The sequence below is a fragment of the Plutella xylostella genome, chromosome 15 (assembly GCF_932276165.1).
Source record: "Plutella xylostella chromosome 15, ilPluXylo3.1, whole genome shotgun sequence".
NCBI lineage: Eukaryota > Metazoa > Arthropoda > Insecta > Lepidoptera > Plutellidae > Plutella > Plutella xylostella.
The window spans coordinates 356,055-373,536 of record NC_063995.1 but is presented as its reverse complement, the minus strand read 5'-3'; the positions used below and the strand labels follow the sequence as shown (position 1 = coordinate 373,536).

At 40.4% G+C, this 17,482-nt stretch overlaps 4 protein-coding genes across 4 annotated transcripts in view; 3 read left to right on the top strand and 1 right to left on the bottom strand.

Moving 5' to 3' along the window:
• Nucleotides 1-10,262, bottom strand: part of LOC105387353 (protein crumbs) — a 52,283-nt gene extending 42,021 nt beyond the window's left edge. Inside the window, exon 1 of the mRNA XM_048625652.1 lies at nucleotides 9,993-10,262. Coding sequence (XP_048481609.1) covers nucleotides 9,993-10,047 — 55 coding nt within the window. The 5' untranslated portion in view covers nucleotides 10,048-10,262. The remainder of the gene's footprint in view (nucleotides 1-9,992) is intronic.
• Nucleotides 10,263-10,601: 339 nt separating this feature from the next.
• LOC105387338 (ubiquitin carboxyl-terminal hydrolase MINDY-3 homolog) lies at nucleotides 10,602-13,410 on the top strand. The gene is made up of 2 exons (XM_011558050.3): nucleotides 10,602-10,786; nucleotides 10,923-13,410. Exon 2 carries the CDS (start codon nucleotides 10,950-10,952, stop codon nucleotides 12,303-12,305), a length of 1,356 nt encoding a protein of 451 aa, XP_011556352.3. The 5' UTR covers nucleotides 10,602-10,786; nucleotides 10,923-10,949; the 3' UTR covers nucleotides 12,306-13,410.
• A 660-nt stretch (nucleotides 13,411-14,070) lies between these two features.
• Nucleotides 14,071-15,055, top strand: LOC105387339 (U11/U12 small nuclear ribonucleoprotein 35 kDa protein). Its single transcript, XM_048625651.1, has 3 exons — nucleotides 14,071-14,179; nucleotides 14,480-14,610; nucleotides 14,693-15,055. The coding sequence occupies exons 1-3, from the start codon at nucleotides 14,071-14,073 to the stop codon at nucleotides 15,053-15,055; spliced, it is 603 nt and encodes a 200-aa protein (XP_048481608.1).
• On the top strand, nucleotides 14,907-16,483 carry LOC125488432 (trypsin 3A1-like). The gene is made up of 3 exons (XM_038108555.2): nucleotides 14,907-15,051; nucleotides 15,138-16,044; nucleotides 16,148-16,483. The coding sequence occupies exons 2-3, from the start codon at nucleotides 15,248-15,250 to the stop codon at nucleotides 16,464-16,466; spliced, it is 1,116 nt and encodes a 371-aa protein (XP_037964483.2). The 5' UTR covers nucleotides 14,907-15,051; nucleotides 15,138-15,247; the 3' UTR covers nucleotides 16,467-16,483.
• Nucleotides 16,484-17,482: the final 999 nt, after the last annotated feature.

The following is a 17,482-nucleotide window of genomic DNA, read 5'->3' as shown; positions in this document are numbered from 1 at the left end:
ATTGCAATTACCTACTGCGGATTAGATTTTGCTCTTGCAACCTCTCAGCACGTACTTTTCTATAATGTTATTATACATAGGATATACATACATAACCCATACTGATGACTAATAAAACCTCTACATAACATGCTTCAGGACATTATCATAAGAATTGTTAGTTACAATTCAAATCGTATTTGTTCTGTTATATTTATTCTGATCATGTCGATGACAAACATGAGCTGGACCAGCAGGGCGATCACGAAAAACAGAGCTAACGTATAGAATCGAATGCGAGTGCGACAACTGTCAATTTTATAGGTAAAAAGTGTTCGAAAGTGCTGTCAAGTTGAGACTAGTCGCACTCGCATTCGATTCTATATTGTTCGTGATCGCCCTGTAGCAGGGTTGGTCACCGTGGTGAAAGGATTGCGGCAGTCGTATATCTGTTCGTTCGAATATACGAGTATGATATTTAAAAATATACAAACAAACATAATGTTTATTTTTACATATTGTGACTATTGTGAGTTTCTAGAGATATTAATACTTTCACTGATATTCTGCGAACTCGTGAATCTCGTGATACATTTCGCTCCCTGCTCGTGGGTCGTGACGCGACTTGTTGAATTAGTTTCGTGTTCAATTCACACATTTCGCTTCAAATGTTCAACTTTCTGTTTTCGTTTTAAATTGAGTTTTCTACAACTTCAATTAATTGTTTTTTTTTACAATGCATATTAATAACGGTGATCTTCGAAGACACACATATAAAATTTTCTAGGGTTCTGTAACCAATGTTAAAAACCCACAACATTCAACACATAACTTTTGTTCGATAAAATATGACGGTGGATGCAGTTTATCATACATGTATGAAAAACTGTCTCAACTATGTGAACTTACTTAATTTAGCTCGCAGTGAACGCTCGGCTTAAATATCTTTACAATAATGTACTGTAAGGCTGTGTCCGCACAGCGATATTTCACCGCGCGAACGCGATAAGTACTAATCCTCGCGAATTATATTCCGAGTTTCCGACCCACCGAACGCGATTTTTTTACCGCCAGTGCAGATACTCGTGTAATATGCAATTCTGTAAATTGCGAGAAAAAAACCACGCCGTGAAATATCACCCTGTGACACAGCCTAATTTGTCGCAAAATTCGTAAGTCGCAAGACCCATGGCCGTTCAATGGCATGATGGCATCTACGCATTTAATATGCGGATTATCGATCGCTACGTGATTACTGATCAGGTCACAACACGGCACACCGTTATAAACCTATTACAGAGCTACGGGGTATAATTGCACAATGCGCTTTGCCCAGTCAGCACTATCAGATATCCAATTACAGAACCAGACGCACTTGATTAGCGAGCCCGCGCCGCACAATCGATTGGACTCGCCCGCCACCGCCGCCGCCGACCAGTCACTCCGAATTGCCGTTTTTTGCGCTAACTGTGTCCACCGAAAGTGATCATTACAGCGACAGAAGACTGGTGCTCCTCCTCACGTGACGCCGCAGATCCAGTTTGGTCTTAACTGGTTTATGGCTGCTACCATACAAACACATAATATATACTTTACTATGTTGAACATGGCCAATGCTGGATGAATTCCCCACATCACTTGCTTGCAGGTTGGAGTTACACAATACGCACACGCAATATAAAAACTACAATAGGGTACATTAATATATTTTTAGACTTAAGTATAATAAACATATTTCAAGTACTATTCCGAGAATTAAACGCCTGTAAATCGGCCTCTAACCTCACGGTTCAAGGCCGAGAGGCCTTAAAAAATTATAAGAAACCGTCGACTAAAAGAGCATTGGCCTTACTGAGGTCACTGATGTAAAAAATCATTTTCAGTTTACTTACTTCTATCTGTAAAAACTATTCGAAGAAGAGGGATATCTTAGTAATGATTCTTTAGTGTAATGGTTGAATTGAAAAAAAAAAGTTGAAAAGCTACACCACAAGAATCACAAGTGGCAGTACAAATTCCTCTAATTCCGTAGAAGCATGTCTGTAATTTGCAAAACTACAACAGAGCGCGACGGCAGATAGCATCTACTCACAACCCGCCGGTCACCCGCGGCCACTGCTCCAGGGAAACCAGAGTTTACCACCTCCACCAGCAACATTCACCTACTGCACTTAGATTTAATACATATACATAGTACTTGTGATAATAGAGAAGTACTTATATAAAGAGCGCTGCAAGTCATGTTTATTGAACATAGCATAATTAACCCTGAAACAGCTAAGCCGTTTTTGGACCATGAGCTAATCAGTGCCTCCATCCTGCCGGCCGCCTCGCCAGGGTCGTCTGCAACGCGATGGAACACCCATTGTTCTTGTTTCTTATTATATGTAAATACTGCCATAGGAACCATTTACGAAATAACGCCGTATCTTGGCTAAGAGAGTATTCGTCGAGAAACTGTAAATACGTACACATATATCACTGTGGGCTACTATGTAGGAATACTGTATAGACTCTGATATTTTAATTTAACTGAGGTGCAAAACTAGACATACTTACAAGAAAATACAATAATAATATAATAATTTATTGATCCAAAAACATGTCAAAATTCATCACGTGGAGATCAGACCTGACAGCCTGACCCGTTAGGCAGTAAAACAACTAAATTTAAACAGTTCCGAACGCTTCAGTGATTTTTTGCAATCAGCAAATTCTAGTCCAATCGACCACATAATATTTCGTGAGCATATTACACTGAGTAGGAGATGCGATAATTTTCTGTTATAGTTAATAAAAAAATACTCATTATAATCCAAACTCTAAACAATATAATAAGAGGCATTAGCTATGCACCGCGCGCGGCCCGCGTTGCGCCCGCGCATATTGAGGGGGTGACGTCACGCGCACGCGCAGCACGCTGACTCACTTCCGGCAACAACTTGTACAAACTGACAAATACGCGAAATTAAAAAAAAACGGTAGAGCAGGCTTGTCCAAGATGTACCACCACGCGTCGCAAAGATTTTTATATCCAAGATATGATATGCTACTTCCACACCACACTTGCCTATGCCACGGACACAGACAATGGCGGGGCGAGCCAGACACGTTGAGTAACAACCAAACAATGCGGTCTGAATTGCATTAAATATTCAAACACCAAGTGCCAAACGTACCGTAAGAAAATTTACTGATTTTGGAGAGCAAGTGTACTTTGCGGTTTGAAAGACCGCTATGTATTTTTTCTTGCATTGCAAATAGTGTAAATCTCGTGTAAATACATGAATCAACATGTACCAAAGAAGTAAAACTCTATAATTATGGGGGTCATTAGAGAGTTAGAGATGGACCTAAAACTAAGGACTTCAAAACATCTCTAACGAGAAGATTCAAAGGGAGATAGATTTCGGAGAGCCTCGTTCAGTTTCTTAACCAAGACGCTATAATAATATGAAAATGGCAAATATATACCTTGTTATCGGCTCCGAATGTTCCGATACTATAATGACGCCGATGACTCAATACGGGGTAGACATGACTGACCAGCTGATGAATCACTGTGTAGTTCCCATTCATGCAAATGGGCTTCATAAGTATTTCGAGTTTCTTCAAAGCTTTTTTTATAGTTAGGTTTTCAAGTCATTTCAATACATGATATTGTGCTCATTCATAAAAAAAGCGTTAAGTACCTACCTATGTATAACATACACATACATACAATGGCTAATATACTTAAATAACTTAGTTATGATAAAAATAAAAGCATAACAGCCAGTATGTGCAAAAATAAACCAGGGCTAACGGTTCATCCATGATTATGTTGTAAACTATCAGCTTGTCAAAGTAAACTAAACAATAAAAGTTAAGGCACAAGAATTATTTTAAAGAAATGATGTTTGGACTGAAATGATGATGATACGGTTTACTTATAATAATGGTAGTTATGCCGCGTTCGGTATTGTAGTATCTGACTTATTTTCTGGTAAGTAATTAGGTACCTACCTAAAAAACTTTGTCATTCTCGTTACAACTAGGTGTATTATATTGTCGTCTCGGAGGTCTTGAAGCCATTTAAAAATAATACGATGACTCTTTCCTGTCATCAGGTGATTCTAGAGATAGCTCTCTCTCTCTCTCGGCTAATCGAGGTACATAACAGGACCAATAAAGTATCCTACCTATAAACAAAGGTAGACTAAACCGGCAAAGCAAAAAGAAGGTCATTCTAACCTGGATAATGATAAATCCATCAGTCAGTAAGCCTTTTTTTCATCTAAAATGTGATTTCTAATCCGGGTTTTGCAATGTAATTCAGTTAATTTCAGGTTTGTCATTTGAAAATATTTAGACATAATAATGAGAATAGGATTGCTGAAACTGTATAATCTGGTCCATTCGTGTAAATATTTTTTTAATGAAACCCTAATGATCTTTACCCTTGCATACCTCTACTGTCCTTCATTACATTACTGCCATGGCCAAAGCTGATGACTCCTCATTGTGAGCACAATGTAAACAAATAAATGAGCGGAATTGTTTACTTCAAAGTATACTAGCCATTTGTGACTCGCAGCGTAATATTTAAATCACATGGTGCTATTAAAAAAATATCCTTACAAGTTATATCTATGAAGGTATATTCTAAACGAAAAAAAAAATTGATTTAAGGAAAAAAACTTGAAGAACGCACAGTGCACACATTTACAAGCAACCAGATTTTTGTGTGATAGATGTAACTTTTTAAGCTCAGCCAGGGGGGGGGGAGTTTTTGTAACAACCACTTAAATTTTAAAAGTTGACTAATACATAGGTTTGGAGGTTCGAAAAAAGGCGCAATCTCAGAAATACGGCGATATACCGTTGCTGGGGACGTGGCATTCCGACCAGCATGTGTCGAATGTACCCACTTCACTCAGCCACTTGAACTCAACGATTTATAGTTCTAAATTGCTAACATGTGGAATCCAAAATATGTAGATTTTCATCTACCATAACATTGTATTCAGCAATGTATAGTATCCGTTTGAGAATTCTGAATTCATGCTTATAGTTTGTAATGCGTTGTAAACGGCTCAGCTAGAATTATGTGCAAATAATCAGAAAGATGCCGAGCTGATACTTTGCCTTTGTATGTCTTCAATAAGGTAATTTATGTGATATTGTGCTACATAATAATATAATCATCACTAATAGAAGCTCCAGTTTATTTAAGTTGGCAAAATGCGCGTGGGAAGGCTCTAGGCTCTAACTCAAATCCACTTATCCACCACAGGCACTCTACAAACTGGTTTGCTTGAGGTTTCCTTATAAATAATAATAGTGTAACCTATTCCACATGAATAGTGCTAATGGACCCTTTAACTATTGCCTAAACGTACCCTAGAGCTAGGGTATAAAGTATGGAATGGACCATGTCTGTAAGGAAACGTAAAAGTTTGTGCGCTACTTTACATTATGATCTACTCGATCCAGCTACTACAACTGGCTAGCGAGTAATCTATCTCACTATTTCATGCATACTGTAAGTCCGTAGGAGAAACTCTGATCTAGGTGTGCACCAAACCTTACCCTCAAGTTACAACCTAAATTAGTAGGTAATGTGTAGAATTAAGTAAGTTTGTTATAGGAGGTAGGACATCAAACTTTCGCCGTTATAATATTAGTAGGATGTAAATAAGTAGGTAAGTGTATTAGATAATCAGAATGTTAACAGCCCTTCTCAGTCTGAGGTCGCTGGCTGGAGGAGCAGCACAAAGCTGCAAGAGCCGCCGTCTCACGACCCGCTCGCCATTGTATTTTAATTCACACTTTCGTTTTAATTACGACTTCACTTATTATAATCGCCTCTGATGTTAATACTCGCGAAAGTGTACTGTTTTGAAGAAAATTATTATAATCCAATACAAATTGTTATCATTTACTTTACTTATCTAAATGCGAAATGAAATGTAAATGACAATGGGCAGATTGGGACCACCCTCCAATAGCATTAAGACTAACATCGTTGGATAGGTCTTGTCAATAGGAATAACTTTTACTATGACAGCTTTGTTGTCACAGTTGTCCGTTCAGAGATATTTGACTTATAAGTTCCGATACTCGTCAGTTCATCTTACTGCTATTGGAGGCTGGACCACCCTCCAATAGCATTAGGACTAACATCGTTGGATAGGTCTTGTCAATAGGAATAACTTTTGCTTTGACAGCTTTGTTGTCACAGTTGTCCGTTCAGAGATATTTGACTTATAAGTTCCGATACTCGTCAGTTCATCTTACTGCTATTGGAGGCTGGACCACCCTCCAATAGCATTAGGACTAACATCGTTGGATAGGTCTTGTCAATAGGAATAACCTTTGGTTTGACAGCTTTGTTGTCACAGTTGTCCGTTCAGAGATATTTGACTTATAAGTTCCGATACTCGTCAGTTCATCTTACTGCTATTGGAGGCTGGACCACCCTCCAATAGCATTAGGACTAACATCGTTGGATAGGTCTTGTCAATAGGAATAACCTTTGGTTTGACAGCTTTGTTGTCACAGTTGTCCGTTCAGAGATATTTGACTTATAAGTTCCGATACTCGTCAGTTCATCTTACTGCTATTGGAGGCTGGACCACCCTCCAATAGCATTAGGACTAACATCGTTGGATAGGTCTTGTCAATAGGAATAACTTTTGCTTTGACAGCTTTGTTGTCACAGTTGTCCGTTCAGAGATATTTGACTTATAAGTTCCGATACTCGTCAGTCTTATTGCTATTGGAGGGTGGTCCCAGCTCCCATATATTTTTGCCCATCCTCTTTTTCAGTTTTACGTCACTTCTAAACTTGAGATGAAAACACTTGTGATTTTTTTAATTGCACCTTACTTAAGGGCATCAGTGGTGCCACTCTTGAAAGGCAATGTATTGCGCCTGTCTTGCGTTCCCACCATTAAAAACCGTTTTTCGAAAAAGTAAAAATACTAATATAATCAGCTACGTAATGTCTATTTGTAGAACCTAGAAACAATAATAATATAATACCTACAATTTAGAAGTTAACTTGCAAAAATTCCAAAAAAGGCTTTTTCGGCCAAAATCTAAGATAAATTGTACATCCTGGGTACTTGGTTCTTACTGCTAGGTTCTTAAAAAGGCCTTATCTTAAAGGAATATTAGAAGTTATTATTTTTTTAATGTTGAGAACGCAAGACAGACGCAATACATTGCCTTTCAAGAGTAGGGGGGCTGGTAGGTACCAACGTATCAAACATCTATTTTCTAGGTACCTACGTCTATGTCTTGAATGGCACAAAGACTGGCTATATATTACGACGGTGATTAGATTCGCCAGGGCAGGTATGCGGTATGCCTATTATACGTCAAGAGGCTGACACAGAGACTGCAGCCTACATGATGAAAAACTAAGTTTCGGAGCGTTGCTGCGCGAGCCACGACTCTATCTTGTAGTATTAAACTGTATCTTTCGTTCGTTCGTTTTTCGTCAGTATAGAGTGACCCCTCAGCAGCTCGGAGACGGCGCGGGGTTCATTGCTCCTCATGGGAGCCGCGGCTAACAGGACTTGCTGATTGCTACAACAATAACACTAGGGAAAGCGCCGCCAATAACTGTACTGGGAAATATTAGATTGCCGATAGATACTGCGGTGGGAGTCAGCTGTCTGTAAGCGGCTCAGGACTACAGGAGGTACAGTCTTCGAGATATATGAGACATGGGGTTGGGCGAGAGATATTATCTTGATTTACTATCATTGTGAACAAATAGCTTCTGGTTGCCCAGCTCACAGAAAACGAGAGAAGTATCAGTGCAAAAAATTTATAGTGTGATTTGCCTATGAAAAATCTGTCTAAGTCTTCTTCTTTTTTAAAACGGTGTGTTATACTAGCGTTTTTTAATTAAATTTTATAGTATAGTTTGTGAAAGATATACGACCCTTGTCCGAGCTTGAGATAGGTAAATCATACACCAGTCATCTGGGGATTCTGAATACTCAATGCAGCGTCATTTATTGCATCCATAATAACTCTAGACTGGATTCTTGGCATTAGTAGGTACTAGGGGAAATAATAGTTGCCTATATTTTTTTTCTAATAAGATGATGAACGTAACAATACTGCCCAAAGTAGTAATTCCAGAATAGTTCGATATGAGCAGGTGTAGCTCATATAAAAATAGCCAGCTGAATCATATAGGTATAGGTAATGAAAACATGGTAGTTTATCCATTTATGAGAGATGAATGTGCAGGGTGGTGCAGGTGGCGTGTGGCGGGGTGCACCGGCGGCGGCGGCGGTCACGCGTCGCGAGAGACGCCCCATGTGCCTGTATGATTTACCTATAGACCTAGTTATACATGGTTCACTAGTTATTATTGTACACATATTTGATAAATGTTTCCCTGGAAGAGATCTACATATAAGGTCGCCTATTTGTACTATGCCATTGTCAACATGTAAATTGTGATATATGTTTATATCTTATATTAATTTTCACCAATTAATTCAGTTGGAGTAGGTAGTCTCACTGTAAATAGAAAAGTATTATAAATAAATAAATATTACTTAGTCAGTTATTGCTTAATATTAGTAATAATTATAGGTAAGAAAAAAATGTGTACCAAGCTATACATGTTATATATACATATTATGTACAATATGTACATAGTAAGTAAAATGTGCTAAATGTGGATACCAGTTCTGTGCTGGTCCAACAAGTTAATGTACATGATACCTAATATGGTAAACTATTAACTTTATTAATACTGTTGGATTAGATAAAAGTGTTAGTGGTACAATAACCTTAACCCCAAAGTAGTGTAGTGGCCATGAAAAACCGTTGCAAAGATTATTAATTTATAGGATATTAGTGGAATAAGCATGGGGAGGCTTTGCCCAGCAGTGGGACACTAATATGGCTATGTAAAGAAAAGGATATGATTGGATAGATATACCTACAGAGTGTACAAGATGATGTCATATGAAAGAGAAAGTACAATAATATTGAAAATACGACGGGATATATATATTCCGTCTTTTCCCGTATTTTCAATATTATATATATTTATTTTTTTAGAAGGCTTTTTAACTATACAAGCTGCATATAAGATATTTTTGAATTTGAATATTTAACAGAAAGCGGAAATAAGTACACTTTATAGATGAGAGAGCGCTTTAAAAGGGATATTGCACCCAATAGGGTAGTGCTCTGGCCACATGAGCGACAGAGACCCACCAATATTATGTTTGTTTTTGAGCTATGATTTAGGCCTGAAAGATTCAGAACATAATATCTGATAGACAGAATGTCAATGGCAGATAGTAAACTGGACATAACAAAAACATATTATGTTAACATATAATTATAATAAAATAATTATTATCCTCACCAAACCTCCATGAGGAATGGAGACATCAGACAATTTTCATACAGTCATATACCTATAAACATTAAGTCCACCTTTTGTACACTTATGTTATATTTGTGCAATAAAGTATTAAATAAATAAATAAACATTTTCCAGCAGTATGAGACTTGGAAGAGATTGTAAAAAAACTTATGAGAAACTGTTTCAGTTTTCTTGTTTAACAGAATTTGACCCAAAGAATTCTGTTGAGTTGTAGTTGACACTTGTGTAATATGATGATATTAAACTTGTAAGTGAAAGCTGTGCATTCAGACGATGATCCTTATTTTTTTGTATAATTGATTGGAACCATACAATATAATAAGTAATAGATGGAAATGAATTACTTACTACTCTAAATAGTAAAGTAGGATACACAAAAAGAACCTCTGGGCCTTGAGTTGCTGTACCTTATACATATACCTACCGGCTCTGTGTGTATAGTTGAATAGTATGCAAAACTAGACTGACTGGCGACTGGACTCCACGGTGACAAAACCTCTACTTAAAGTGTTTGTGACCAATATGCTACAAAGTTAAATGAAATAATACGTAGCTCTCAACAGAAGTAAAGAGATTTATTGACTGTAATCTCAGGTTGACTCACCTAAGAAGTGAATAGCTGCGCGTCGCCTAGAAGCGACTCCTTCCACCTTCATCATGTCGAAACAAAAATACCACACCAACACAAACTAAACCATACACCAAAACAACACGAACTGATCATCAATACATGGTTCACTAGTAAAATAACAGTTTGTCCTAATTAAATTAAGCGAAATCATACGACAAACTTAAATAATAACGTCACTAAAAATAAAAACTGAAAACACTCTTCTTCACCGCCCAACTTTCATGACTGACTGATATTTTTTTAAATAATATTTTTAATTTAGTTTCAGTGTTGCTCTCGCTCAAATAACAATAAAGCTCATGGTTCACCCACACTGATACTAGGGATGGGATTTGGATGGAATCGGAAATCGGTTTTGATGATGGTGATGATCACAGGCTTCTCGTTAGAGAAGTACTAAGTTCCTTGGTTGCAAGTGATGATTCAGGCAGTCTACTACATTAATGAAAGTGAAAAACAATGCCTGATGTTGAAAACAGATAGTTTAAAATTATTCTAAGCTTCACTCTAAAAAAAACAATTCCATTGTACGCAAAATAAAGTTAACATTTACTAAGTGCAACTGTGAAAACGGAACGTAAAAAATGTTGCTATTTTTTATAAAAAATGGCAGCCTTTATGTCGTAAGCTTTTCTTTTCTATTTATTGAAAAGTTTTGTTCCGATTTATGAATTTTATAATGATATTGGATGTGATTTTGATGACCGATGTGTTGTACATTAAGGAATAACATACATCTCCAACTGAAACATAGTATGAGCTTTGTTGTGAGTATCTACGTGGTTGCTTCGTTTCCTAGTTCGTTTGTCATGCTTTAAATTATTGCTAATTTGTTAATCATTCCTTTGAAATTTGCATATCCATTGTTGCTTGAACAAATTAATGGAAATGGTTTCGTTGCAGGTGTCGTAGACAGTAGGTGCAACTCAGATGTTGAACGGCGGTCCCGACACGGAGACCAGCGCCCGTGCAGGCTCGCTCGACAACAAGGACATGGCTCGCGAGGGCGGCGGGGCGGCGCGCGAGCTGGCGCGCACGCGGCGGCTGCTGTGGGGCGAGCAGGTGAAGGACGAGGTGTTCCGGCGCTGGGCGCAGGGCTTCACGTTCAGCGCCGACGAGCCCAGCGCGCTGGTGCAGGCGGAGGGCGGGCCCTGCGCCGCCATCGCGCCCGTGCAGGCCTTCCTGCTCAAGATACTACTCTCTGAGACCCCCGGACATGGGTTTCAAGACTTGACTTCGGAGAAGTGCAACTCCTTGCTAGTTAGGGCCGTGTGTATGATATTAAGCCAGTGTCTAGCACCTAAGTACAATGTGGCGGTGTATCAAAGAAATGAACCTGAAGCGGAGACTAGCACTTCTAATGTCAATAGTGAAGAACAGTGCGAAGCAATAGAACTATTTCATAAAAAAATTGAAGTTCATCCTTTGCAGACTTTATCTGAAGTGGAAGCTTTTTACACCAGGAACATTCGGGTCCTAAAGGAGAAGTATGGTGTTCTGCTTCTCTTGTATAGTGTGATCCTCAGCAAGAGTGTGGATGTAGTGGAAGACGAGCTCTCAGAATTGTCAGACCCATTAATTCACTCTACATATGGCTATGGCTCCCAGGGACTCATCAACTTGATGCTGACTGGGCGGGCTGTAGCACATGTCTGGGATCATGATCAGGTGGTTGGTGGCCTTCGGCTAAGAGGTATTGAACGGCAAAATGACATTGGATTTCTAACTATTATGGAACATATGCAATATTGCACAGTGGGATCATTCTATAAAAATCCAAAGCATCCAGTCTGGGTTCTTGCGTCTGAAACACATCTGACTGTCTTATTCTCGCTGGAGCGGCGGCTGGCAGCGCCGGAGACCGCAGGAGAGTCCGCAGAGCGTATATTTCGGTCATTTGACCCAGAAGGGAATAACTTCATACCTTCAGTGGCACTGCAAGATGTCCTGTGTGCTGCGGATCTCGTCAGTGAGCCAGAGTATGTCGATTTGATGAGGAGGAAGCTGGACTCGGAAAATCTTGGCATCATCCTGCTGAGTGCGTTCATGGACGAGTTCTACCCGGGCTGCGAGCGCGGCGCGCCCGACACCTTCACCCTGCAGCACTACAACGGGCTGGTCCGCAGCAACGCGGGCGCGCGCGTGCGGTACCGCGCCGGCCGCGCCGCGCTGCTGGAGTGTCCACTGCACGCCGCCTCCAGCGACCCCATGCTCACGTGCCTGCAGACCAAGTGGCCCAGCATTGACGTGGTGTGGGACGACGGCCACTCGCCTTCGCTCAACTAGCCGGAGCCCCGCACCTATTTCTCCTCATCGTGCCTCTCTGTCTCTTAGCACTCCATTACTAGAATTGTATGGGATAGATGGTGTTATTGATGAGAAGAGAACAGCTTTTGATGATGACTGAACTGGCAGTGACTACCATTTTCAATGGTAAATGGGGTCATAATTTGTTAGTGGTATCTGCTAAGTATTAGTATACATAATTATTTTATGAAGACAGAAATTGAATAACAAAAGCTTTTTTGTTCATAGAGACAAACTATACCAACTCTATACATACCTTAACTACCAAATCCGCTGATGTATCTAAATATAAAAGATAATACTGTTAATGGCATTTAAAAATTGGTTTAAAAGGCCATGAAAATCCATTGTATCTGAATTCAGAATGTATAAAATAGGGGTTGTATTCTTTCATAAATTACTGTATCAATGGTCTGTAATTCATACTAGAGTTCCCTTTCTGATTATAGTGTTTTGATTATGTTTTAAATGTAATTTTCTTTTTCATAAAATTATACTTGCACTAAATTTTATGTACCTATTTCATACTTATGTATAATTGTACAATGATAATGTAGTTACTATGATAAATTAGACCGATATTATTATTAATAATAATAAAGAACTGGTTGTATAAACCTCAGACACAGTGCTTAGTGGACAGTGGTCATAGGTGTAAAGACAGTGTAAAGTAATGTTAGGCTCATGGCTGGTTGTTAAATTAGTTGTGACATGCAGGCACTAGGCACCTTGTGGCGTGGCCTGGAGCCTGCTAGCACCCGGCACTTGCGGTGCGACGGCTGCTGTCAGCATCAGTCATAGGGGTGTATTGTACTCTATTATATCATTGATACTTTTTACCAAAATTGTAAAAATATTGTTAGGAAATTTAGCTCTTACATTTACTTTCTGTTAGAACTGATTGGTTGATTCCTTTTATTGCCATTCCAGAGGCATGATTTTGTATGTTAATTGTAATATTTTGTCAGGTTCGTGTAAAATTGCTGCACATTTATTTAGCATATCTATCTCTTAAAAATATAACTTATGATTGAAAAGGTATTTTCAGTTAGTCATAAATAGTGTAACATGCTTTTTTAAATTATGCCTTGAAAGTTTTATTTATTTCCATACAACACTCTAACCACTATAGATGCAGGTCATGGAAATAATAGTTGTACAGTGCTCCAAAATTGATAATGCGCATAGAAATCTTCGACAGATCGGTGGTTTTCGATTATGTGACACATGATATTGACTCCTATTTCTTTCGAACAAGGTGCAAAATGCAAGTGTTTTTTAAAGGCTCTTACGATTTAATGATTTGGGTATGACGATCTGCATGTGCATTATTAATTTTGGACTAGTGTACGTAAGTATTTATTAGGTACTTCCATGATGCAGGTAGACCTACGAAAGAGATTTACCTATTATAATTCTTATACCTACCTATGTGCTTGGTGATTATCATTTTTTGTTAGATCATTCATACTAGCCAGAGCATGAAACCCTAGACATGCCCTAGACGATCATCAGCCTTGTTGCCTTAATTTTGAAAACCTGGGATTGTAAGTACCTAATATACCAAATAAAACTTATAACACCCCATTTTTACGATAGGGCAAGAAGGCGCACAGAGATAGCACGTCGCGTCGCATAGCCACTATCCTCAGAATAATAACCACTTATTCGGTTTAAATATTTTCCATCCTCTAAGTACCTACTCTGTAAATAAATAAAGGCATAATAACGTTTACCGGACCCAATGACGAAAGAAAACCGCACCGCGTCGAGCGGAACAATAGTGGTAGAAGTAGTCTATGCAAGGAGTAAAGTAATAAATGAGTCTATGATTGATTGCATTGCATCACAGAGTAAGTAATTTTGTTGCATGTAAAGAAACGTCAACCCAGTTGTGTATCTCCGTATCTCAATGTTTGTTTACATTAACATTTTACAACAATAATATAAGTAATGGCCTTCGAAACCGAAAATGCATGGCGTAAATATGCAATAGATTATGATCCTATAAAAATCGGATCAATAGATGGTCAGTTTCTCATAAAGTTACAAATTAATAGCAAGATAACCTCAAACAGTGTCCATGAAATTGATGAATTAAACCTTTTTACTCATATTAAATGAATATAATGTACATATTATTGTAATTTTAGGCACAGATACAGAGCCACACGATCGAGCATTGGTTCGAGCTATCAACTCCGAGTACCAACCCAACAAGTTGGTGAAGGGAAACCCTAGGCATACACTGTTCGCAGCCAGGTTCAACCCCCGCACCACCCAGGTACATTTTTTGAATGCCTGTGGCCAACTTACCTTGCTTTTAAACCGTACAAATCATAAATTAAAGTAAATTTCATTTACAGGATACAATAAAGACAGAATTTTCAAAATTTGGCAAAGTCATTCACTGCAGACTAGTGAAAGACATAGTAACTGGCAAATCTAAGCAATATGCGTTCATTGAGTACGAGACCATGAGCGGCATGGAGAAGGCTCTGCGGGAGATGCACAAGGAGTATGTGGACGGAGCGGAGATCTTAGTGGAGCGGGAGGCGGAGCGGCGGTTGCCGGGCTGGCGGCCGCGGCGCCTCGGCGGGGGCTTCGGCGGCCGCAAGGAGTCCGGCCAGCTCCGGTTCGGCTGCGTCGAGAGACCCTTCCGGAAGCCCATACTGCTGGGTGGACTCAAGGCAAATGAACCTGTTGATGCAAATAGCAGAAGCAGGTGAAATTTCCTAATTATTTATCATTTTCTTATGAAAGTATTGAAATTTATAATATTTTTTTGTATAATGTGGTTGTTTATTACAGAAATCAATGCAGCAGATAGATAGATTAAAATGAACAAGGTTCAATGACAACTAACAATCTATGTGGCTGAGAGAGACCAACACCCATCAAAACAACTATGAAACAAAGCCATGAGTAATGTTTACTGGAAAGAGTTCAAAGGATGGCTCCAAGCATTCACCAACACAGAGAAAGCACTATCACTTTTATTCTTTGTTCTTTTAGTTGTATTTTTAGTATTATTAGTTTTTGTAATTGTACATTTAAGTATATGCCCTGAAAAACTGGAAACTGAAGAGTTTAGTAGCACTACAGAAAGCACTACTGGCACAATCAGTGAAGCCACTGTTGACAAGGAGACAGAGGGACAGCAGCACTCCTCGCCGACAACCCCATGGTCTGTTACGCCTGACAACGACACAGATGTGGCCACGGCGGCGACCGACGTGACCATCGGCCCCGGAGACACGTGCACGTGGGGCCGCCGCACCAGCACCGCCACCAGGTACCTCGAGGAGGCCGCGGGGGCCGCGCCAGGGGCGGGGGCGGGCGAGCTGGCGCGCTACACGCTGGCGCTGGTGCAGCTGCGGCCGCGGAGGGGGGGCACATTCGGCTGCACGGCGACCGCGGTGGCGCCGCGCTGGGCGCTCACAGCTGCCAGCTGCCTCCACGCCATACAGGAGGAGGACTCGCTGGACGGCCTCGTGCTGCGCGGGGCGTGGCGCGGGGCGTGGGGTGCGGGGGTGGCGGCCGTGCGCGTGCACCCGCAGTATCACGGCTCAGTCCAAGCGCGCGACGCCGCCGCCCTGCGCGCCGCCGCGCCGCTGCTGCCGCCCGGGGCCCCGCCCGTGCCGCGAGCCTCCCTGCTCGACTACTTGCTCGTCACCATCGGGGAGCGTTTCACCTTACTTGGCTATGGAAAATTCAGGTGAGACGATTATCAGACTCATCTATACTGCATGTGATAAACATCAGAAATAAGGATATCGTAGTAACTTTTATTATTCATTCATTGATATATTTGCTCACAGGTCAGTGGATCGTGGCGCGGCGGGGCGCGTGCTGCGTGCGACGGTGTACAGCGTGCCGGCGGCGCAGTGCGCGGCGCCGCGGGACGAGCGGGCGAGGGAGCCGCGGGACCTGCCTCCACTGGGCGCGGGCGCGCTGTGCGCGGCGCCGGGCGGGCCGCGCGCCGCGTGCCGCCACTGCGCGGGGTCGCCGCTGTACCGGGGCCGCGTGCTGTACGGCTTCATGGGCCACAACCCGCGCTGCGGCGTCTCCTGCGGCCCCGCGCTCTTCGTCAACATAGCCGCCATACAGCACTGGCTGGATGAGCTTGAGGCAGAATAAATAGTTGTTTTTGTTAATCCTGTTGTTTTAATTATCCGAAGTGTTCTGAGTCCCATCGTCCAGTCCTTGGAAGAAATATTTTTTCATTCTATACCTACATACTGTTCTGTGTATTTTGACAACCAATCGTCACACGCTTCCAATGCAGGGGGGGGTCACTGCCTTAATGGCTGAACTTTTAGTAGAAGGTAGCGCCATCTCTTTATATTACTCTTATTACCAAAAAAGATGTAAGATGGCGTTATGAACGAGACCATAGAACAATAACAAGACACATAGATAAGTAGTATTTGTATGTCAACATTGTCATGATCTATGGCTATTATGAAGAAATTGCGTGTCAGTGTCAGTTCAGTCAGTTGTCTTACAATGTCTCGCAAATAACATTTTTGTAATAAAAGCCTATACTCTCGGTATACTTATCGTTATTTATAAATTTTATATACCTACAAATAAAAATAAACATGGTGTGTTAAGAAAAAGCATCTTTATCCGCAAAAAGTGTTTTTATGAAATTCTTGTGACCTGACAGATTCCATATGGATCCAGGTTCCATGTGGTTCCACGGCACTGGCAAAGAGCGATCGACATCTTCATATCCGCTGAAGATTAAAATACTATGTGTACCAAACTGATAAGTGTCGTCAAAGATTTGCCGCGCGAGGATAAATGATGCACTATTGGACGAAATGACTTTATCACCACAAGTGACAAGATTTGCTTCTCTTGGGAAACATAAACTAGCAAAACATGAAGTGGTTTTCATGGTGAAAGGAATAAAAAAGGAATACACACACCCACTCGCATATTATTTTACAAGTGACATGAACAAAACTGAACTGAAACATTGTTATATGCGAGGTAATAAAGAATTATATAATAATTTGTTTTTTATTTATTGTTGCATGTAGGTAGGTACATAAATAGATTGAACTTACATTTAGCTAATAAATGTAATAACTGTTGTGTGGTGTAACTACGTTAAGGCAAATATGTCTTATATCTTTATAGATTGA

What these genes read in the sequence shown, in the direction of transcription:
- LOC105387338 (XM_011558050.3), top strand. Translation starts at nt 10,950, where the DNA reads ATGTTGAACGGCGGTCCCGACACGGAGACCAGCGCCCGTGCAGGCTCG.
- LOC105387339 (XM_048625651.1), top strand. Translation starts at nt 14,071, where the DNA reads ATGACGAAAGAAAACCGCACCGCGTCGAGCGGAACAATAGTGGTAGAA. An exon ending in TGATTGCATTGCATCACAGA is followed by an intron (nt 14,180 to 14,479) that starts GTAAGTAATTTT and finishes TTGTAATTTTAG; the next exon opens with GCACAGATACAGAGCCACAC. An exon ending in TCAACCCCCGCACCACCCAG is followed by an intron (nt 14,611 to 14,692) that starts GTACATTTTTTG and finishes TTTCATTTACAG; the next exon opens with GATACAATAAAGACAGAATT.
- LOC125488432 (XM_038108555.2), top strand. Translation starts at nt 15,248, where the DNA reads ATGAGTAATGTTTACTGGAAAGAGTTCAAAGGATGGCTCCAAGCATTC. An exon ending in CTTGGCTATGGAAAATTCAG is followed by an intron (nt 16,045 to 16,147) that starts GTGAGACGATTA and finishes ATTTGCTCACAG; the next exon opens with GTCAGTGGATCGTGGCGCGG.